Consider the following 24,252-nt stretch of genomic DNA (forward strand, 5'->3'; position numbering starts at 1 on the left):
AGTCGGACAACATCACGACTGTAGCTTACATCAACCATCAGGGAGGGACAAGAAGCTCCCTAGCTATGATGGAAGTATCAAAGATAATTCGCTGGGCAGAGTCTCACTCTTGCCACCTGTCAGCAATCCATATCCCGGGAGTGGAGAACTGGGAGGCGGATTTCTTAAGTCGTCAGACTTTTCATCCGGGGGAGTGGGAACTCCATCCGGAGGTCTTTGCCCAAATACTTTGACGTTGGGGCAAACCAGAGATAGATCTCATGGCGTCTCGACAGAACGCCAAGCTTCCTCGTTACGGGTCCAGATCCAGGGATCCAGGAGCAGTCCTGATAGATGCCCTGACAGCACCTTGGGACTTTAGGATGGCTTACGTGTTTCCACCCTTCCCGATGCTTCCTCGATTGATTGCCAGAATCAAACAAGAGAGAGCATCAGTGATTCTAATAGCACCTGCGCGGCCACGCAGGACTTGGTATGCAGACCTGGTGGACATGTCATCCTGTCCACCTTGGTCTCTACCTCTGAAACAGGACCTTCTGATACAGGGTCCCTTCAAACATCAAAATCTAACTTCTCTGAAGCTGACTGCTTGGAAATTGAACGCTTGATTTTATCAAGACGTGGGTTTTCTGAGTCAGTTATTGATACCTTAATACAGGCTAGGAAACCTGTTACCAGAAAGATTTACCATAAGATATGGCGTAAATACCTATATTGGTGTGAATCCAAAGGTTACTCTTGGAGTAAGGTTAGGATTCCTAGGATATTGTCTTTTCTACAAGAAGGTTTAGAAAAGGGTTTATCTGCTAGTTCATTAAAGGGACAGATCTCAGCTCTGTCCATTCTGTTACACAAACGTCTGTCAGAGGTTCCTGACGTCCAGGCTTTTTGTCAGGCTTTGGCCAGGATTAAGCCTGTGTTTAAAACTGTTGCTCCACCATGGAGTTTAAACCTGGTTCTTAATGTTTTACAGGGCGTTCCGTTTGAACCCCTTCATTCCATTGATATAAAGTTGTTATCTTGGAAAGTTCTATTTTTAATGGCTATTTCCTCGGCTCGAAGAGTCTCTGAATTATCAGCCTTACATTGTGATTCTCCTTATTTGATTTTTCATTCGGATAAGGTAGTTCTGCGTACTAAACCTGGGTTCTTACCTAAGGTAGTTACTAACAGGAATATCAATCAAGAGATTGTTGTTCCTTCTTTGTGCCCAAATCCTTCTTCGAAGAAGGAACGTCTACTGCACAACCTGGATGTAGTCCGTGCTCTAAAATTTTACTTACAGGCAACTAAGGAATTTCGACAAACGTCTTCTCTGTTTGTCGTTTACTCTGGGCAGAGGAGAGGTCAAAAAGCTTCTGCTACCTCTCTTTCTTTTTGGCTTCGTAGCATAATTCGCTTAGCTTATGAGACTGCTGGACAGCAGCCTCCTGAAAGAATTACAGCTCATTCTACTAGAGCTGTGGCTTCCACTTGGGCCTTCAAGAATGAGGCCTCTGTTGAGCAGATTTGCAAGGCTGCAACTTGGTCTTCGCTTCATACTTTTTCCAAATTTTACAAATTTGACACTTTTGCTTCATCGGAGGCTATTTTTGGGAGAAAGGTTCTTCAGGCAGTGGTTCCTTCTGTATAGAGAGCCTGCCTATCCCTCCCGTCATCCGTGTACTTTTGCTTTGGTATTGGTATCCCAGAAGTAATGATGACCCGTGGACTGATCACACTTAACAGAAGAAAACATAATTTATGCTTACCTGATAAATTCCTTTCTTCTGTAGTGTGATCAGTCCACGGCCCGACCTGTTTTTAAGGCAGGTAAATATTTTTTAATTTATACTCCAGTCACCACTTCACCCTTGGCTTTTCCTTTCTCGTTGGTCCTTGGTCGAATGACTGGGAGTGACGTAGAGGGGAGGAGCTATATGCAGCTCTGCTGGGTGAATCCTCTTGCACTTCCTGTTGGGGAGGAGTAATATCCCAGAAGTAATGATGACCCGTGGACTGATCACACTACAGAAGAAAGGAATTTATCAGGTAAGCATAAATTATGTTTTATATCTCTTTAACCTCTTCTCTGCATATGACACCACATGTTTGTCATCTGCGCAATGCTTTTAGTCATCCCAGGCGTGGGGGTGTTTTCGGTGCTAATTTCAGCTCCCCCCTGTATTTACCCTTGCATCCCTGGTGATCTAGTAGCCGGAAGTGCCGGGTTGCTGCAGAGGGTTTAAGGGCAATGGATGGAGACGGTAAGTATTGAAGCTCCCTTAAGCTGAGACCCAAATCCCATTGATTGAAAGGTAATTGTCTGCTCTTTCATACTGTGGGTAACTTAGGGTGTAAAGTAAAACCACATTGTTTTAAAAATTAAATAACACGTACACATTTTGTATGAAATGGGGTCTCTATGGGGCTGCAACAGCTCATCGAAAAGGCCTAGAGACCCCCAAGACCCCTAGATTTAAAGCCCAGAAGCGCCTTTTTAATAAAACATGCCCATATATAGATTTTAATAGCGTGAATTAATATGCATTTACTTGAGTAGAGGATCATGGGAGCCCCTATTTGCCGATCAAAATGATATACATGTACCTAAAGGGCCATTTTTATATGTAGATAACCCCTTTGTCTTTTTGTTTTGACAAAGCACACACTATTGTTCCCACTTTCATGATTTTTGTGGATTTCTCACTAAAACTGACCTACAGTCGGGCTTAGAGGAATACGAAACCCAAAATATTTTTTCCATGATTCTGATAGCACATACAATTGTAAACAACTTTCCATTTTTCTTCTATTATCTAATTGCTTTGTTCTCTTGGTGTCCTTTTTAACAAAGCATACCTCCGTAGGCTCAGGAGCAGCAGTGCGCTACTGGGAGCTAGCTGCTCTTTGGTGGCTGCACATAAATGGCTTTTGTCTTGCTCACCTGATTTGTTCAGCTAGGTCCCAGTAGTGCATTTCTACTCTTTCAACAATGGATACCAGCAGAAAAAAATAATAATTTGATAATAGAAGTAAATCGAAAAGTTGTTTCAAATCACATGCCCTATACGAATCATGAAAGAACAAATTTGGGTTTCATTTAAATTTGAGCAGCACCTAAAACTTTAGGCAGTTAAAGTGAATGTAAAGTCATTCTGGCTGCTAAACACAGCATTAAAATGTATTTGAAAATAGGTATACTTTAATTGATGATTTTTGTAATAAATTTGTATTTACCGAGTATTTTGTATTTAGATAGCTGTGATCGTACTTTTAATCCTCCGCCCGCCATCTTTGATGATTGATTGACATAGTAGGCTCGATCTTGTCAACCAATCAGTGAATCCACCACGAGGGGACCAAAACTTTTTCTCTACGTCATGCGTCCGTAATGTGCTTGCATTAGAGTGCTGTTCTAATACTGATCTCAGACACGCGTTCACATTTTGCGCATGCGCTCTTCAACGATTTTGGGTCTTAGTAATTTATTCCCCAATTTTGGATCGCAAGGTATGTAGCGATCATACAGGGGCTGGCTCGATTGCTGCTGTACTGTCTTCAACGATAGTATTCAATGAATGTTTTCATTCATTGAATACTATGTTACTATACAATTACATTGGCGTGTAACGCATGCGCAGATGTGCCGATAGCCGGGAGCGCGCATTTCCTCTACGTAAACAGCGGGTGGGACCGCTGTATATGTAACATGGAACAAAATCAGGAAGTTGTGGATGGGAGGAGCTGGTCCATAAAACGGACCAAATTGGTAATAAAAGTATAATATTTATTTTACATTTAAAAAAAAAAAAAAAGTGGCGGTTTGAATTGTACACCAAAAAGCAAATAAGATAAACGTTCAAAGTAGAGAAAATTTACATTCACTTTAAAGGGTTAAATAATAAAAGAATTAATAGAGTTTAAAAACAAAAATGTTGCTAACACTTTACAATAATCCTCTTTAATTGCTGCTGAAAAATACTGAGCAATAGACTAGAACGATATAAAAACAATATCTCACTGATTTAAATATAAACGTAAAGAGGGCGGAACGATGTGTATATTACAGCTGATTTATCACCAGATGGTCTCAGGGAATAATGTTATTAAAAAGGAGCTTCTTTATGTGCTCTGCACTAAGGCACATACTAGGTTATATCTTGACCATACCTAGCCAATGCTTACCAGGTTAGATCCCCTCCAAGGAGGGGCATGGGCAGAACTAACCATGCCCCTTTACCTATATGAAGATGACCTCACTTATACCTAGACTTTCCATCATAGGATTAAAGAGCAAGGGATGAGAGCCCTGGTGAGTAATATTTAGGTACATAGGTAAAGGAATAAAATTTTCTGCTGTTGATTAGTTAAATTCTAATTTTACCTCTGTGATTACCTTGTTTCTTCTGACAACCCCCTGATCACATGACTTTTTATTTATTATCGATTGACTTGCATTTTAGCCAATTAGTGCTGTGTTGTGCACAACCCACGGGCGTGAGCACAATGTTATCTACATGACCCACATGAACTAGCACTCCCCTGTTGTGAAAAGCTAATAAAAAAAAGCATGTGATTTAGAGGCTGTCTATAGTGGCTTGGTTTAAATGTTATAAAGTATATTAATCTAACAACGTTGGTTGTGCAAAGCTGGGGATAGGCATTATCTATCTTTTTAAACAATAGCTATTTGAGTGTGGACTGTCCCTTTAACTTTATGTACAAATTGGACTTTGTTCCACACGCCCCCTGGAGAGTCCAGAAAACAAAATGCAGCAAATTGCATTGACCAGCAAAAAGCAAGAGGTATTTATTGTCCTTTTAATGGGACATATGGACTTTTATGTATTTCAGTTTTGAATAAAGATATTATTGCAGCACACATGCATTAGCAAAAATGCTCCTAGCAAAGTTACATCGCTAACTTTTGCTAGAAACATTTTTTTCCTAATACAGTATAAGAATCATGCAAATCATATTCAAAACTGAAATGCATTTATGTGAATTTATTTTTTGAGTCTTATGTCCCTTTAAAGTGAATGTCAATTCAGATGAATCGGTGCCCGGGTTTTAATAATCCTTTTTAAAACAAGGGCACTTTAATTCATCAATTTACATTTCACTCATTTCTTCAAATGCTTACCTTTTAATCCTGACAGCCGCTGCAGCACTTCCTCTGCCCGACGCAAGCCCTCTTTGCGGGTTCAAAATGACGAATCCGGCTTCCTCCAATCATGGCGTTGCCTCAGGCCATGATTCCCCCAGGGGGGGGGGGGAGCCGTGATTGGAGGAAGCTGTATTCGTCATTTCTGACGTATGAAGAGGCTTCCGACGGCTGGGGGAATCACTGGAGCGGCTGTGAAGATTAAAAGGTAAGTATTTGAAGAAAACAAGTGAAATGTAAATTTTGATGAATTAAAGTGCCCTTGTTTATAGAAGGATTATTAAAAACAGGGCACCGATTCATCTGAATTGACATTCACTTTAACAACTTCAGCATTATTTGTGTCCCTTTAAGATAACTACCTTGACCTGTGCACTCATCTGTAATTTACGTGCAACAATAGGTTTCTCTGCAGTACCCATATATGTAATTGTATATACAGTTAAAGAGCTGTAATGCACGTAGCATATTGTGAATAAGTATTGCATACAATATGATTTGCTTTCTTCTGTGCAGAACGACTAGTCTGTCTAGTAAGCTGATGGAGTTCAACTTGGGAACTGATAAACAGACGTTTCTGTCAAAGCTCATCAAGTCCATTTTTATCAGCTACCTGGAGAACTATATTGATATGGAAACTGCTTATTTGAAAAGCCGCAGTTCCACAATTTTACAGCGTTATTATGATTCCAAGAACCATCAGAAGAGGCCAATTGGCGGCGGAGGGTGAGTGTTCTGATGTTTATTACGGCTGCGTAACAAAGTACATGAAATATATTCTTTACTTACTAAGTGTGAGGAAGTCTAAAGCCTTAAAGCCGGTGTATTCTGGAGCTTTTTATAATGCGATTAGCTGTAATAACCTTGTATTGTGTAAAAAGAACATTTGTGTGAATTAAACAAGTCTTAGACATGTTTGTGTATTAAAGGGACACTGTACAGGAAAAATAGTCTACGATTCATTGTTCATTTAGGTTTACTTCTGTATATGAAATAGCTGGGGGGGTTGTTGTTGTTGTTGTTTTCTCATTGGAGCCTGAACCCATTGTTCTCGATGAACATGAATGAACACAAAATTGAAGTCACACTCCAAAGCTTCTTAAAATCCATGTTTATTTTAACATCATTAATAACAGACATGGGAGGGGGAAAAAAGGTAACATCTTAGACTTTTTGCACATTCTCGAGAGCATGACCATTCAAATGGGTTGCACCTACTTAAAGAGCAGACCTGCTTATCTTATCTCTCTCTGTACATAAAGGTCATTGCATAGGCATTATTACAGCTGGTGCTTGGTAGCTACACTCATATATGTCTTATTGGCTCACCAGATGCGATCACCTAGCTTCCAGTAGTGCATAGCTGCTCTGGAGCTCACTTTAACCATGTGTTTAACCCATTTGAACAGGTTAATCACATAATTATATGCACGCAAGGAAATTAAAATGTGTGATGGTCTCTCACAATTCACATGCTCCTACGATGATATTGATATAGTGAGACTTTTTGTGTTTTTAAACGATTTTTATTTAAATAATGTGAAGCTCTGTAATACAGCATAATTAATTGTCTAATGCACTAGAAGGGCTTATATGTAATTATGTTCTATTAATGCACTCACCTCTATCACAGTAAATTTAGTGTTTCATGTAATCATGTTCTAGTTGTAATTAACTCCATCATATTTATTCACATACAGCATTTTAACCATGTGCTTTGTTTTAAAACGCTCATAGAATTCAAGACCTAAAAGAAAGGATAAGGCAGCGTACAAACCTGTCTCTGGGCCCCAGCATTGATACGCACGGAGAAACCTTCTTGTCTCAAGAAGTGGTGGTCAACCTCTTGCAAGAAACTAAGCATGCCTTTGAGAGGTGTCATAAAGTGAGTCACAGTATTGTTTTTTTCATTTATATCATTTAAAGGAGTATAAAATAGGAAATTGGCTTAATTTTACATTTACTGATTTTCAAACTCCCCTGATGCTTTAAAAGCAAGAGACATTTTTGAGCGTATGCCTCCTCTGTGATCTGATAGATCCCCTTTCTGAGCGTATGCCTCCTCTGTGATATGATAGATCCCCTTTCTGAGCTTATGCCTCTCCTCTGTGATATGATGGATCCCCTTTCTGAGCGTATGCCTCCTCTGTGATCTGATAGATCCCCTTTCTGAGCGTATGCCTCCTCTGTGATATGATAGATCCCCTTTCTGAGCTTATGCCTCTCCTCTGTGATATGATGGATCCCCTTTCTGAGCGTATGCCTCCTCTGTGATATGATAGATCCCCTTTCTAAACGTATGCCTCCTCTGTGATCTGATAGATCCCCTTTATGAGCTTATGCCTCCTCTGTGATCTGATAGATCCCCTTTCTGAGCGTATGCCTCCTCCATGATCTGATAGATCCCCTTTCTGAGCTTATGCCTTCTCTGTGATCTGATAGATCCCCTCTCTGAGCTTATGCCTCCTCTGTGATATGATAGATCCCCTTTCTGATCTTATGCCTCCTCTGTGATATGATAGATCCCCTTTATGAGCGTATGCCTCCTCTGTGATATGATAGATCCCCTTTCTGAGCGTATGCCTCCTCTGTGATCTGATAGATCCCCTTTCTGAGCTTATGCCTCCTCTGTGATCTGATAGATCCCCTTTCTGAGCTTATGCCTCCTCTGTGATATGATAGATCCCCTTTCTAAACTTATGCCTCATCTGTGATCTGATAGATCCCCTTTATGAGCTTATGCCTCCTCTGTGATCTGATAGATCCCCTTTCTGAGCTTATGCCTCCTCCGTGATCTGATAGATCCCCTTTCTGAGCTTATGCCTCCTCTGTGATCTGATAGATCCCCTTTCTGAGCTTATGCCTTCTCTGTGATATGAATGACCCCTTTACACATTACCCTTTAACAGTGCTAATATTCCCCTTCAGGATAATAGCAGTAAAGGGATATTAAACAGGATGAGATTGTAATATAAAATGTTTAAAAGGATATGAAGCACATTTTTCTTTCATGATTCAGACAGAGAATGCAATTTTAACAGACTTTCTAATTTCCTTCTATTAGCAAATATTCTTCATTCTCTTGGTATCTTTTGTTGAAAAGCAGGGACGTAAGCTTTGGAGCCCATGTCTGGAGCACTATATGGCAGCAGCTTTGCAAGAATGTTATGCATTTGTAAGAGCACTAGTTGGCAGTACGATTTCCTGCAATGTAGTGCTCCAGATGCCTATGTAAGTATTTCTTTAACACAGAATATCTTGAGAACAAAGCACATTTGATAATAGAAGTAAATTGGTAACTTTTTAAAAATGTTTTGTTCTGTCTGAACCACAATAGAACATTTTTGGGTTTCACATCCCTTTTAATTATGTGTGTTTAAGTTTACGATCACGATGTAAGTAGGTCATGCAGTACAAATACGTAAAATATGAAAGTTTGCATTTTTTAGTAACCATACAACATATGACCTACGACCATATACTTTTTAAGCAATGTTTCACAATTCCCTATTATCATTATGGGGCTTAGCTACTTTATTCCATAAATATACAGTACTATAACACCACTGGTTTGTCAGTTCTACAAACCATTTCTTTCTAATGACACGGTAAGTCCACGGATCATCTTAATTACTGTTGGGAATATCACTCCTGACCAGCAGGAGGAGGCAAAGAGCACCACTGCAAATGCTGTTAAATAGCACTCTCCCTACCCACAATCCCCAGTCATTCTCTTTCTCGTATCAGTTGCAAGGAGGGGTAAAGTTAGGTGTCTGATTCTTCAATCAAGAGTTTATTTTTTAAGCAGAGCAAGTTTGCTCTGTTTTTTTGGGGGTTTAGTCATAGTCCATGTCAGTCTCTTCAGTAAAGCAAGTGGTGGCTTTTAGGCATTTGTGAACTTGTGGGGTATAATCCCCACTGGGCCTCCCAAGTAATTTCATGCTGCCCTTGGTTGAAAGTTTAAGTAAGTTTACTCAGCCTTTTCTTTTTTCCACAGGTCCATGTGAGGTAGGAAGCCCCTCTCATACCAAGTGAGCTGTCCTGCTGCCGGACAGATTTTTGAGGTAAGTGCCTATTTCTTTCCCTGTTTTGATATAGGATAATTTGGCACTTTGACGGTTAATTCTGTCTAAATATACAATCAGCCTTCTAGGTTAACGGTTTATTGTATGGCAGTTTTGCAGGCACTGGGGATGTTTGGCTCAGTTTATTATGTTTTCACTTTGGTGTACATGTTTTTTGTTTGTGTATTAATGGCTACCGGGAGGTTTGTTAGGCCACGCCCACAATAGGCGGGCTTATCTGAGATAGCAAGGACGTTTTTGGCCCCTTTTTAGCTGTTTCCTGTTTTTACTGGATGTTGCAGCTCTGTTGCATAGCTCCTCAGAGGTGGTTCAGCGTTCTCTCAGGTGCCGCTTTATGGGTGTCCGGATCATTTTCTGACTTAGTTTCCGGCAGCAAGGAGGTCAGGTAGGCATCTCAGCAGAGCTTGCTGAGGTGTGGAGGTTGCCTATATTTTTGTGGGGCTGTTGCTCTGTTTATATTTAAGTTTCTGTCTGAATTTCAGGGACTATAACGTTTGTGTCTCTTTTTGCATTCATTTTGTGAAAAATTGTTGCTGCAAGATTTATTGTGCAGTCTATTTAAGGATTTTCTGGTTTGAGAAAAAAAAAGTCTGTTTAAAATGTAAAGCGACAGTAACGGTTTTTTGTTTCATTAAAATTCTGATTTGAACTTTTTTCATTTGGAATAAGGTGGACCAAGAGGCCCTGCAAGCTGTTGCTTGTTCTCTCTGTTTAAATACTAATGTTGAGGCTCCTATCCCTTTTTGTTCCTCTTGTATTGAGAGAACATTACATTACAAGGATAGACTTTTTGATTCTGAGCCTTCATTGTCTAGGGCGGATGTTGTTCAGGAGTCTCCTGTTCAGGCTAATCCGCAGTTTTCTCCTCATACGTCCTAATCTTCTGCAGTGCCCTGTGTTTCGTCTCAGGTTGTTTTTTCCTTGCAGGATATGGCTACCCATATATCCTCGGTAGTATCTGAGGCTTTGTCTGCTTTTCCTATGTTACAGGGAAAGCACAAGAGGAAGTATAAGGTTTCTGATTCTGTTGCAATTGTCTAGTGTTTCTTTTCATAAGTCTGAAGAGGAAGATACTTCAGTAGCATCTGAGGGTGAGATCTCGGATTCTGATAGTGTACATCCTTCTTCTGAACCTGAGGTTGTTTCCTTTAGGTTTAAGCTGGCGCACCTCCGTTTGTTACTCAAGAAGGTTTTGGCTGCCTTGGAAGACTCTGAGGCATCAGTCATGGTTATTCCTAAGAAATCTAGTAAACTTAATAAGTTTTTTATGTCCCTTCCTCGGTGGAAGTTTTTTTCCTATACCAGATCGTGTTTCAGATATTATTGCACGAGAATGGGAGAAGCCTGGGATTCCTTTTGCCCCTTCTCCAATTTTTAGTAAGATGTTTCCTATTGCTGATTCTTTTAAGGAATCTTGGCAGATGGTTCCTAAGGTGGAGGGAGCAGTTTCCACTCTGACCAAGAGGACCACTATTCCTATTGAGGACCGCTGTTCCTTTAAAGATCCTATGGATAAGAAGTTGGAAGCTTTGCTTAAAAATATTTATGTTCACCAGGGGTATCAATGGCAACCGGCTGCATTATTGCTACGGTTACTAGTGCGGCGGCATATTGGGTTGATGCATTGTCTAATTCTATTCCGCAAGATACTCCTCTTAAAGAAATTCAAGATAGAATCAAGGCTTTGAAGTTGGCTAATTCCTTTATTGCATATGCTTCTCTACATGTCATCAAGTTGGGAGCTAAAATTTCTGGTTTTGCCATTTTAGATCGCAGAGCTTTATGGTCTGCGGATGTGTCCTCTAAGTCTAAGCTTTTGTCTATTCCTTACAAGGGTAAGACCTTGTTTGGGCCAGGTTTGGCTGAGATTATTTCTGATATTACGGGAGGGAAGGGGCATTTTCTTCCTCAGAATAAAAGAAATAATCAGAAGGGTCGGCAGAGTAATTTTTTGTTCCTTTCGTAACTTCTCTGGTAAATCTTCCTCCTCCTTCCTCCAAGCAGGTACAGTCCAAGCCATCTTGGAAATCAAATCCGTCTTGGAATAAGGGGAAGCAGTCCAGGAAGCCTGTTGCTGACTCAAAATCAGCATGAAGGGTATGCCCCCGATCTGGGATTGGATCTTGTGGGGGGCAGACTCTCTTAATTCGCTCAAGCTTGGGTTCGAGATGTTCAGGATCCCTGGGTGGTAGATATCGTGTCCCAGGGTTACAAACTGGAGTTCAATAATTTTCCTCCAAGAGGCAGGTTTCTTCTCTCCAGGTTATCTGTAAACCAGATAAAAGGAGAGGCGTTCTTACGTTCTGTTCAGAATCTTTCTGACATGGGAGTGATCGTTCCTGTTCTGGTTCAGGAACAGGGTCTGGGTTTTTATTCCAATCTCTTTGTCGTTCCCAAAAAGGAAGGAACTTTCAGACTTATTTTAGCTCTCAAGTGTGTAAACAAGTTTCTCAGGGTTCCGTCTTTCAAGATGGAAACTATTCGTTCCATTCTTCATTTGGTTCAGGAAGGTCAGTTCATGACCACAGTGGATCTAAAGGATGCGTATCTGCATATTCCCATTCACAGGGATCATCACAGGTTCCTAAGATTTGCATTTCTAGACAAACCTTTTCAGTTTGTAGCTCTTCCTTTTGGTCTGGCAACAGCTCCCAGAATTTTTTCAAAGGTTCTGGGAGCATTGTTGGCGGTGCTTCGATTGAGGGGTGTTGCAGTGGCTCCTTATCTGGATGACATTCTAGTTCATGCTCCATCTTTTCAACTAGCAAACTCCCACATGGAGTTGTTGTTGGTTTTGTTTTTTTCTGCGCTCCCACGGTTGGAAGGTGAATTTAGGAAAAAGTTCCTTACTTCTGGCTACAAGAGTGGTATTTTTGGGGACCAGTATAGATTCTCTAGAGATGAAAAAAAAAAATTTCTGACAGAATCAAGAAAGTCAAAGATTTTCAATACGTGTCTTGCTCTTCAGTCCCTTCCTCTGCCATCAGTGGTTCAGTGCATGGAGGTTATTGGTCTGATGGTTTCAGTCATAGACATCATTCCGTTTGCTCGGTTCCATCTCAGACCTCTGTAGTTATGCTTGCTCAGGCAGTGGAACAGGGATTATGCGGATCTATCTCCAAAGATTGTTCTAGATCAGATGTCCAGAGATTCTCTTCCATGGTGGTTGTCTCAGGATCTTGTCTCTCAGGGAACTTGCTTTCGCAGACCTGCCTGGGTGATTGTAACCACAGATGACAGTTTGCTGGGCTGGGGTGCTGTCTGTGGTTCATTAAGGGCTCAGGGTCTATGGACTCGGGAGAAGTCGGTTCTTCCAATAAATGTTTTGAAACTGAGAGCAATTTTCAATGCTCTTCTAGCCTGGCCTCTGCTAGCTTCAACCCAGTTTATCAGGTTTCAGTCGGACAACATAATGTCGGTGGCTTACATCAATCATCGGGGAGGAACTTGGAGTTCCTTGGCCATGACAGAGGTAGCCAAGATTATTCAGTGGGCGGCGATTCACAACTTTTGTCTGTCTGCTATCCATATTCCAGGGGTGGACAATTTGGAAGCAGATTTTCTGAGCAAACAGACTTTTCACCTGGGGAAGTGGGAACTTCATCCAGAGGTATTTTCTAGCTTGATTCTTTGTTGGGGCAGCCGGAGTTGGATCTCATGGCATCTCGTCAGAATGCCAAGCTCCCGAGGTACGGGTCGAGGTCAAAGGATCCTCAGGCTGTTCTGATAGATGCTCTGGCAGTTCCTTGGACTTTCAGTCTGGCATATGTGTTTCCTCCGTTTGCTCTTCTTCCTCGGGTCATTGCTCGGGTCAAACAATAGAGGGCATTGGTGATTCTCATTGCTCTGGCGTGGCCTCGCAGAATCTGGTTTGCAGATCTGGTGGAGATGTCTTCCCTTCCACCTTGGCGTCTTCCATTAAGGAAGGACCTGCTTCTGCAGAGTCCCTTCCTTCATCCAAATCTCATTTCCCTGAAGCTGACTGTTTGGAGATTAAACGCTTGATTCCTTCTAAGCGTGGTTTTTCTGAGTCAGTCATTGAGACTATGATTCAGGCTCGTAAGCCTGTTACTAGGAAGAATTATTATAAGATTTGGCGTAAATATTTGTATTGGTGTGAATCCAAAGGCTACTCGTGGAGTAGAGTTAGGATTCCTAGGATTTTGTCTTTTCTCCAGGAGGGTTTGAAGAAAGGTTTATCTGCTAGTACCCTGAAGGGTCAAATTTCTGCTTTATCTATTTTATTGCACAAGCCCCTGGCGGATGTGCCAGATGTTCATTCTTTTTGTCAGGCCTTGGTTAGAATTTGGCCTGTGTTTAAGTCTACTATTCCACCTTGGAGTCTTAATTTGGTTCTTAGAGTCCTTCAATAGGCTCTGTTTGAACCTATGCATTCTTAAGATGTTATCTTGGAAGTTTTTGTTTCTGGTGGCTATTTCTTCGGCTCGAAGAGTTTCGGAGCTTTCAACCTTACAGTATGAATCCCCTTTTCTTATTTTTCACTCTGATAAGGTAGTTCTGCATACTGCCTTGGGTTTTCTTCCCAAGGTTGTTTCTGATAAGAATATTAAGAGGTTGTTGTTCCTTCTTTGTGTCCTAATCCTTCTTCTCATAAGGAGCGTTTGTTGCACAACCTGGAGGTGGTTCGTGCATTGAAATATTATTTGCAGGCGACTATGGGTTTTCGCCAGTCTTCTTTATTTGTTGTCTTTTCTGGGAAGTGTAAGGGTAAGAAAGCTACGGCTACTTCTCTTTCTTGTTGGTTGAGAAGTGTTATTCGCTTGGCATATGAGACTGCTGGTCAGCAGCCTCCTGAGAGAATCACGACTCATTCCATGAGGTCTGTTTCATCTTCTTGGGCTTTCAAAAATGGAGCTTCTGTAGATCAGCTTTGCAAGGCTGTGACTTGGTCATCTTTGCATACTTTTTCTAAATTTTCTAAATTTGATACTTTTGGTTCAGCAGAGGCTTCTTTTGGGACAAAGGTTCTTCAAGCAGTGGTGCCTACTGTTTAGGATAACTGTCTTGTCCCTCACTTATCATCCGTGTCCTCTAGCTTGGGTATTGGTTCCCAACAGTAATTAAGATGATCCGTGGACTGACTGTGTCATTAGAAAGAAAACATAATTTATTCTTACCTGATAAATGTATTTATTTCTTGACACAGTGAGTCCACGGCCCGCCCTTTTTTTCAGATAGTTTTCTTTTCTATAAACATCATGCACCTCTGCACCTTAGATTACTTCCTTTCCCTTTGGTCGAATGACTGGGGATTGTGGGTAGGGGGAGTGGTATTTAACAGCTTTTGCTGTGGTGCTCTTTGCCGCCTCCTGCTGGTCAGGAGTGATATCCACAACAGTAATTAAGATGATCCTTGGACTCACCGTGTCAAGAAATAAATTTATCAGGTAAGACTAAATTATGTTTTTTTACTTTTCTCATAATTTATTCCTTATACAAAATGTTTTTAGTATTTCTAACCATATTATTTAAAGTTTGTGTTTTCAATATTTCCTGTATATTTATGTAAAGGTATATTTTTAAAAAGTGCTTTCTAATCTGTGTGCTGTTGTAATTTTTCCTTAGCTTTCAGATCCATCTGATCTTCCCAAAAATGCATTCAGAATATTTTTAATTCTGGTGGATTATTTATGCATTGAGCACATTGATTATGCCTTGGAAATAGGACTAGTAGGTAAGATCTGGTTTCTCATCTTTTTGTGTAGTGCCTAACAAATTCTAAACTGATTGCTAGAGAATTACTTAATCCCGTGGGAACCAGTGTCTGAGACTTTGTACCTGCCATAGGGTTACATTTATCAGATCCATCTTCTGTTTATGTGCAACCAGTGTAAAATGGGGATCTAATCGACGCTGCTGAAATGCAAATATGGCATCTCTACTCTCTAAACGAGGATTCCCAGAGGCAGTGTATTTCTTTAGCACACGTTAGATACTGAAAGGGAGTTGAAACCCACTTGTTTTCTTTCATGATTTATGTAGAGCATACCATTTTAAACAACTTCCAATTTGCTTCTATTGTCAAATGTTGATCATTCTTCTGGTATCCTTTGTTAAAGGTGCAGCAATGCATTACTGGGAGCCAGCTGACCACATAAGGTGAACCAATGACTAGGCATATACGAGCAGCCACCAATCAATAGGTAGCTTCCAGTAATGCACTGCTGTCCTTGCTCCTACTTAGGTATGCTCTTCAACAAAATACCGAAAAACGCAAATTTGATAATAGAAGTAAATTGAAAAGTTGTTTAAAATTGTATGTTCTATCTGAATCCTGAAAGAAAGATTTTGGGTTTTATGTGAGAACATCGCAAATAGATCTGTCAGCAATACAAGGTACCTCCATAAAATTCTAAAAACGTCAAATTTTGCTGTATCTGAAGGGACGTTTCACGCATTTCTTGGTGTCTGAGACAAGCTCGGTACAATTCAGCACTGTATGTTTTGTTGTGTTTCCTCTTTGTGCTTTATATTTTAATTTACTTTGGACTACAGATTTTTTCTTATTACATTTTAAACATTATACTTTCTGTGTTTTTGGATTTTGTTTTTAATGCATTTAATTTTGTATATAATAGTGTATTTGGGATTGTATTTGCTGCAAACTGAGATTGTTTAATCAGCACCGGGTGCTTCCCTGTTAACCTCACTCTCCCCTGTGAGATTCCATTTTGTGGGTGGCCTTACTCATCTCTATTGAAATTGCAGGTTCTGATCATTTGCTTAGAATTCAGTAAGGCCTATTTGTGTAAAATTTGCAAGATGATTCACTCCCGGAGAGCTTTTGAGAATTAGTCCCTTAAATATTAACATTTTAGGATTCACATTTTAAAAATCAGTAGTAATACTATAAAATTAAAAGCTAATAAAAAAATACAAAATACAATGAATGGCTTGTAGCTATAGTTCTTTCATGTTAAAAATAATATATTGTAGCCTCCTTGAATCCTAAATGTAATGAAATTGAAAAATCAAAAATATTTGATGTTGTATATGTACAGATTATACCCCCAAACCTTATGCCTCGGCACACTCAACCTGTAGACTGCAGGTCCCTCTTCCATCTGTACTAGTTTTGTTTAGTCTGTCATGTTTTGGTGTCTTATCACAAATCTTTCATTGTTTACCCCTATCTCTGTACCCAGCACTACAGAATTTTGCAGTGCTATACAAATAAATGATGATAATAATATAGGTTTTCTTCCTAATGGGAAAGAGTCCACAGCTGGATTCATTACTTGTGGAAAATAAGAACCTGGCCACCAGGAGGTGGCAAAGACACACCAGCCAAAGGCTTAAATACTCCTCCCACTTCCCCTATCCCCCAGTCATTCTTTGCCTTTCGTCCCAGGAGGTTGGCAGAGAAGTGTCAGAAGTTTTTATTTTTTAAAGAAAATACTTTTTATTAATTTTTACGTGTGTCTCTCATGGAGAGTAGTACTCTTCGCAATGGGACAGGAGTTTTAAGTAGTCCTGCTAGTCTCTCAGTGAGGGCCTGGGCGAATGTTAGAGTCTGGAGATGCAGTGGAAGTTCTTTCTGCGACACCATCCCGATTCGTATTAACAGCTCCTCTAGCTCTTGGCATTGCCGACCCTTCGCTTCACTACCTGCTCTCAAGTCCATGACGGAGGCGATGCTACTATCCGTCACACTTGAAGGGCCGTGTTCCTGTTCCATGGCGTAGATTCTGGTAAGATAGTTAGATTTTATCACTATGAATGTTATGTTGTTGTGTGACAGATAGGTATGGGTCTCAGTGAGACTCCTCTGTTTGGATCTGGGAATCATGGGATAATTCCTTCCTTGGGGGGGGATTTGTGAATAGGATGGGGTTCCTTAATCATGTTTATGTGACCTCCCTGCTTTGTGTATTGGGTATTGGCTCTGGGGCTGAGACGGGAAAATTGCTTTAAGGTTAGTGGGTCCCAATTGCCACCTTTCTTTCATGTAATTAGCAAGAGTCCATGAGCTAGTGACGTATGGGATATACATTCCTACCAGGAGGGGCAAAGTTTCCCAAACCTCAAAATGCCTACAAATACACCCCTCACCACACCCACAATTCAGTTTTTACAAACTTTGCCTCCGATGGTGAAGTAAGTTTGTGCTAGATTCTACGTTGATATGCGCTCCGCAGCAAGTTGGAGCCCGGTTTTCCTCTCAGCGTGCAGTGAATGTCAGAGGGATGTGAGGAGAGTATTGCCTATTTGAATGCAGTGATCTCCTTCTAAGGGGTCTATTTCATAGGTTCTCTGTTATCGGTCGTAGAGATTCATCTCTTACCTCCCTTTTCAGATCGACGATATACTCTTATATATACCATTACCTCTGCTGATTCTCGTTTCAGTACTGGTTTGGCTATCTGCTATATGTAGATGAGTGTCCTGGGGTAAGTAAGTCTTATTTTCTGTGACACTCCTAGCTATGGTTGGGCACTTTGTTTATAAAGTTCTAAATATATGTATTCAAACATTTATTTGCCTTGACTCAGAATGTTCAACTTTCCTTATTTTCAGACAGTCAGTTTCATATTTGGGATAATGCATTTTAATTTAACATTTCTTCTGTTAAGTGTGATCAGTCCACGGGTCATCATTACTTGTGGGATATTATCTGCTCCCCTACAGGAAGTGCAAGAGGATTCACCCAGCAGAGTTGCTATATAGCTCCTCCCCTCTACGTCACCTCCAGTCATTCTCTTGCACCCAGCAACTAGATAGGTCGTGTGAGAGGACTATGGTGATTATACTTAGTTTTATATCTTCAATCAAAAGTTTGTTATTTTAAAATAACACCGGAGTGTGTTATTACCTCTCTGGCAGAGTTTGAGGAAGAATCTACCAGAGTTTTGCTATGATTTTAGCCGGAGTAGTTAAGATCATATTGCTGTTTCTCGGCCATCTGAGGAGTGAGGTAAACTTCAGATCAGGGGACAGCGGGCAGATGAATCTGCATAGAGGTATGTAGCAGTTTTTATTTTCTGACAATGGAATTGATGAGAAAATCCTGCCATACCGATATAATGTCATGTATGTATACTTTACACTTCAGTATTCTGGGAGAATGGTAATTCACTAGAATTACACTGTAAGAAAGACATAAAGCTGTTTAATAACTAGAGATTATGTTTAATGTTTTTGCTGGAATGTAAAATCATTTTCATTTACTGAGGTACTGAGTGAATAAATGTTTGGGCACTATTTTTCCACTTGGCAGTTGCTTAAATCTGTTTTTTCTGTCAGTTTCTGTTCTCCCTCACTGCTGTGTGTGTGGGGGAGGGGCGCTTTTACTATGCATCAAATATTTTCTCTCAGCAGAGCTGTGAGAATTATAGTTTGACTGAGATAAAAACGTTTATTCTGTAATTTGTTTCCTGCTTTCAGAAATTGTTATCTTTGCTAATGGGATTAAACCTTTGCTAAAGTTGTGTTGTTTAATTGCTGAGGGGAACAATCCTTTGCTAAAACTGTATATTCTGACAAAGATTGATGCTATAACTGTTATAATTTTTTTCTGTGCTTCTTAAAGGCACAGTTCGTTTTCATATTATTTGTAAATTACTTTGAAAAGTATTTTCAAGTTGCTGTTTATTTTCTAGTGTGTTAAACATGTCTGATTCAGAGGAATATCTCTGTGCTATATGTGTTAATGCCAAAGTGGAGCCCAATAGAAATTTATGTACTAAATGTATTGATGCTATTTTAAAAAACAGTCAATCTGTACAAATTGAACATATTTCACCAAACAACGAGGGGAGAGTTATGCCGACTAACTCGCCTCACGTGTCAGTACCTGCATCTCCCGCTCAGGAGGTGCGTGATATTGTAGCGCCGAGTACATCTGGGCGGCCATTACAAATCACATTACAAGATATGGCTACTGTTATGACTGAAGTTTTGGCTAAACTACCAGAACTAAGAGGTAAACGTGATCACTCTGGGGTGAGAACAGAGTGCGCTGATAATGCAAGGGCCATGTCTGATACTGCGTCACAGTTTGCAGAACGTGAAGACGGAGAGCTTCATTCTGTGGGTGACGGTTCTGATCCAAATAAACTGGACTCAGACATTTCAAATTTTAAATTTAAGCTTGAGAACCTCCGTGTGTTACTAGGGGAGGTATTAGCGGCTCTGAATTATTGTAACACAGTTGCAATCCCAGAGAAAATGTGTAGGTTGGATAAATATTTTGCGGTACCGACGAGTACTGACGTTTTTCCTATACCTAAGAGACTTACTGACATTGTTACTAAGGAGTGGGATAGACCCGGTGTGCCTTTCTCACCCCCTCCTATATTCAGAAAGATGTTTCCAATAGACGCCGCCACACGGGACTTATGGCAAATGGTCCCTAAGGTGGAGGGAGCAGTTTCTACTTTAGCTAAGCGTACCACTATCCCAGTGGAGGATAGCTGTGCTTTTTCAGATCCAATGGATAAAAAATTAGAGGGTTACCTTAAGAAAATGTTTGTTCAACAAGGGTTTATATTGCAACCTCTTGCATGTATTGCGCCTGTCACGGCTGCAGCAGCATTTTGGTTTGAGTCTCTGGAAGAGACACTTCAATCATCCACACTAGATGACATCACACACAAACTTAAATTCCTTAAGTTAGCTAATTCATTTATTTCAGATGCCGTAGTACATTTAACTAAACTTGCGGCTAAAAATTCAGGATTCGCCATTCAGGCACGCAGAGCTCTGTGGCTGAAATCCTGGTCAGCTGATGTTACGTCTAAATCTAAATTGCTTAATATTCCTTTCAAAGGGCAGACCTTATTCGGGCCCGGCTTGAAAGAGATTATTGCTGACATTACAGGAGGTAAAGGTCATGCCCTGCCTCAGGACAAGGCCAAAGCCAAGGCTAGACAGTCCAATTTTCGTTCCTTTCGTAATTTCAAAGCAGGAGCAGCATCAACTTCCTCTGCACCAAAACAGGAAGGAGCTGTTGCTCGCTACAGACAAGGCTGGAAACCTAACCAGTCCTGGAACAGGGGCAAACAGGCCAGAAAACCTGCTGCTGCCCCTAAGACAGCATGAATTGAGGGCCCCCGATCCGGGACCGGATCTAGTGGGGGGTAGACTTTCCCTCTTCGCCCAGGCTTGGGCAAGAGATGTTCAGGATCCCTGGGCGTTGGAGATCATATCTCAGGGATACCTTCTGGACTTCAAATCCTCTCCCCCAAGAGGGAGATTTCATCTGTCAAGGTTGTCAACAAACCTAACAAAGAAGGAAGCGTTTCTACGCCGCGTACAAGATCTTTTATTAATGGGAGTGATCCATCCAGTTCCGCGGTTGGAACTAGGACAAGGGTTTTACTCAAATCTGTTTGTAGTTCCCAAAAAAGAGGGAACCTTCAGGCCAATCTTGGATTTAAAGATCCTAAACAAATTCCTAAGAGTTCCATCGTTCAAGATGGAAACTATTCGAACATTTTTGCCCATGATCCAAGAGGGTCAGTACATGACCACAGTGGATTTAAAGGATGCTTACCTTCACATACCGATTCACAAAAGCCATTACCGGTATCTAAGGTTTGCCTTTTTAGACAGGCATTACCAGTTTGTAGCTCTTCCATTCGGACTGGCTACGGCTCCAAGAATCTTCACAAAGGTTCTGGGCACTCTTCTGGCGGTACTAAGACCGCGAGGAATTTCAGTAGCTCCGTACTTAGACGACATACTGATACAAGCTTCAAGCCTTCAAACTGCCAAATCTCATACAGAGATAGTACTGGCATTTCTAAGGTCGCATGGATGGAAAGTGAACGAAAAGAAAAGTTCTCTCTTTCCACTCACAAGAGTTCCCTTCCTGGGGACTCTGATAGATTCTGTAGAAATGAAGATTTACCTAACAGAGGACAGGTTAACAAAACTTCAAAGTGCATGCCGTGTCCTTCATTCTATTCAACACCCGTCAGTAGCTCAATGCATGGAGGTAATCGGACTAATGGTAGCAGCAATGGACATAGTTCCTTTTGCACGCCTACATCTCAGACCACTGCAACTGTGCATGCTAAGTCAGTGGAATGGGGATTACTCAGATTTGTCCCCCACTCTAAATCTGAATCAAGAGACCAGAAATTCTCTTCTATGGTGGCTTTATCGGCCACATCTGGCCAGGGGAATGCCATTCAGCAGGCCAGACTGGTCAATTGTAACAACAGACGCCAGCCTACTAGGTTGGGGCGCTGTCTGGAATTCTCTGAAGGCTCAGGGACTATGGAATCAGGAGGAGAGTCTTCTTCCAATAAACATTCTGGAATTGAGAGCAGTCCTCAATGCTCTTCTGGCTTGACCCCAGTTAACAACTCGGGGGTTCATCAGGTTCCGGTCGGACAACATCACGACTGTAGCTTATATCAACCATCAGGGAGGGACAAGAAGCTCCCTAGCAATGATGGAAGTATCGAAGATAATTCGCTGGGCAGAGTCTCACTCTTGCCACCTGTCTGCAATCCACATCCCGGGAGTGGAGAACTGGGAGGCGGATTTCTTAAGTCGTCAGACTTTTCATCCGGGGGAGTGGGAACTTCATCCAGAGGTCTTTGCCCAAATACTTCGACGTTGGGGCAAACCAGAGATAGATCTCATGGCGTCTCGACAGAACGCCAAGCTTCCGCGCTACGGGTCCAGATCCAGGGATCCGGGAGCGGTCCTGATAGATGCCTTGACAGCACCATGGACCTTCAGGATGGCTTATGTGTTTCCACCTTTCCCGATGCTTCCTCGATTGATTGCCAGAATCAAACAGGAGAAAGCATCAGTGATTCTAATAGCGCCTGCATGGCCACGCAGGACTTGGTATACAGATCTGGTGGACATGTCATTCTGTCCACCTTGGTCGTTACCTCTGAAACAGGACCTTCTGATTCAGGGTCCTTTCAAACATCAAAATCTAACTTCTCTGAAGCTGACTGCTTGGAAATTGAATGCTTGATCTTATCAAAGCGTGGTTTTTCTGAGTCAGTTATTGATACCTTAATACAGGCTAGGAAGCCTGTTACCAGAAAGATTTACCATAAAATATGGCGTAAATACCTATATTGGTGCGAATCCAAAGGTTACTCTTGGAGTAAGGTTAGGATTCCTAGGATATTGTCTTTTCTACAAGAAGGTTTAGAAAAGGGGTTATCCGCTAGTTCCTTAAAGGGACAGATCTCAGCTCTGTCCATTCTGTTACACAAGCGTCTGTCAGAAGTTCCAGACGTTCAGGCTTTTTGTCAGGCTTTGGCCAGGATTAAACCTGTGTTTAAAGCTGTGGCTCCACCATGGAGTTTAAACCTTGTTCTTAACGTTTTACAGGGTGTTCCGTTTGAACCCCTTCATTCCATTGTTATAAAGTTGTTATCTTGGAAAGTTCTATTTTTAATGGCTATTTCCTCGGCTCGAAGAGTCTCTGAGTTATCAGCCTTACATTGTGATTCTCCTTATTTGATTTTTCACTCGGATAAGGTAGTTCTGCGTACTAAACCTGGGTTCTTACCTAAGGTAGTCACTAACAGGAATATCAATCAGGAGATTGTTGTTCCATCCTTGTGCCCAAATCCTTCTTCGAGGAAGGAACGTCTTTTGCACAATCTGGATGTAGTTCGTGCCCTTAAATTTTATTTACAGGCAACTAAAGATTTTCGACAAACGTCTTCCCTGTTTGTCGTTTACTCTGGTCAGAGGAGAGGTCAAAAAGCTTCTGCTACCTCTCTCTCTTTTTGGCTTCGTAGCATAATTCGTTTAGCTTATGAGACTGCTGGACAGCAGCCTCCTGAAAGAATTACAGCTCATTCCACTAGAGCTGTGGCTTCCACTTGGGCCTTTAAGAATGAGGCCTCTGTTGAACAGATTTGCAAGGCTGCAACTTGGTCTTCGCTTCATACTTTTTCCAAATTTTACAAATTTGACACTTTTGCTTCCTCAGAGGCTATTTTTGGGAGAAAGGTTCTTCAGGCAGTGGTTCCTTCTGTATAAAGAGCCTGCCTATCCCTCCCGTCATCCGTGTACTTTTGCTTTGGTATTGGTATCCCACAAGTAATGATGACCCGTGGACTGATCACACTTAACAGAAGAAAACATAATTTATGCTTACCTGATAAATTCCTTTCTTCTGTAGTGTGATCAGTCCACGGCCCGCCCTGTTTTTTAAGGCAGGTAAATATTTTTTAAATTATACTCCAGTCACCACTACACCCTTGGCTTCTCCTTTCTCGTTGGTCCTTGGTCGAATGACTGGAGGTGACGTAGAGGGGAGGAGCTATATAGCAACTCTGCTGGGTGAATCCTCTTGCACTTCCTGTAGGGGAGCAGATAATATCCCACAAGTAATGATGACCCGTGGACTGATCACACTACAGAAGAAAGGAATTTATCAGGTAAGCATAAATTATGTTTTTTCTTACCTTAAAATTTGACTTTTTCCCTGTGGGCTGTTAGGCTCGCGGGGGCTGAAAATGCTTCATTTTATTGCGTCATTCTTGGCGCTGACTTTTTTGGCGCAAAAATTCTATTTCCGTTTCCGGCGTCATACGTGTCGCCGGAAGTTGCGTCATTTTTTGACGTTATTTTGCGCCAAAAATGTCGGCGTTCCGGATGTGGCGTCATTTTTGGCGCCAAAAAACATTTAGGCGCCAAATAATGTGGGCGTCTTATTTGGCGCGAAAAAATATGGGCGTCACTTTTGTCTCCACATTATTTAAGTCTCATTTTTTTATTGCTTCTGGTTGCTAGAAGCTTGTTCTTTGGCATTTTTTCCCATTCCTGAAACTGTCATTTAAGGAATTTGATCAATTTTGCTTTATATATATGTTGTTTTTTCTCTTACATATTGCAAGATGTCTCACGTTGCATCTGAGTCAGAAGATACTACAGGAAAATCGCTGTCAAGTGCTGAATCTACCAAAGCTAAGTGTATCTGCTGTAAACTTTTGGTAGCTATTCCTCCAGCTGTTGTTTGTATTGATTGTCATGACAAACTTGTTAAAGCAGATAATATTTCCTTTAGTAAAG

General features: G+C 41.1%; 1 protein-coding gene across 1 annotated transcript in view; it reads left to right on the forward strand.

Moving 5' to 3' along the window:
* EXOC5 (exocyst complex component 5) overlaps positions 1–24,252 on the forward strand; it is a 182,228-nt gene that overhangs the window by 71,232 nt on the left and 86,744 nt on the right. Inside the window, exons 11-13 of the mRNA XM_053697327.1 lie at positions 5,663–5,872; positions 6,884–7,031; positions 14,818–14,926. Coding sequence (XP_053553302.1) covers positions 5,663–5,872; positions 6,884–7,031; positions 14,818–14,926 — 467 coding nt within the window. The remainder of the gene's footprint in view (positions 1–5,662; positions 5,873–6,883; positions 7,032–14,817; positions 14,927–24,252) is intronic.

Source organism: Bombina bombina, chromosome 1 (genome assembly GCF_027579735.1).
Source record: "Bombina bombina isolate aBomBom1 chromosome 1, aBomBom1.pri, whole genome shotgun sequence".
In the NCBI taxonomy this organism is placed as follows: domain Eukaryota; kingdom Metazoa; phylum Chordata; class Amphibia; order Anura; family Bombinatoridae; genus Bombina; species Bombina bombina.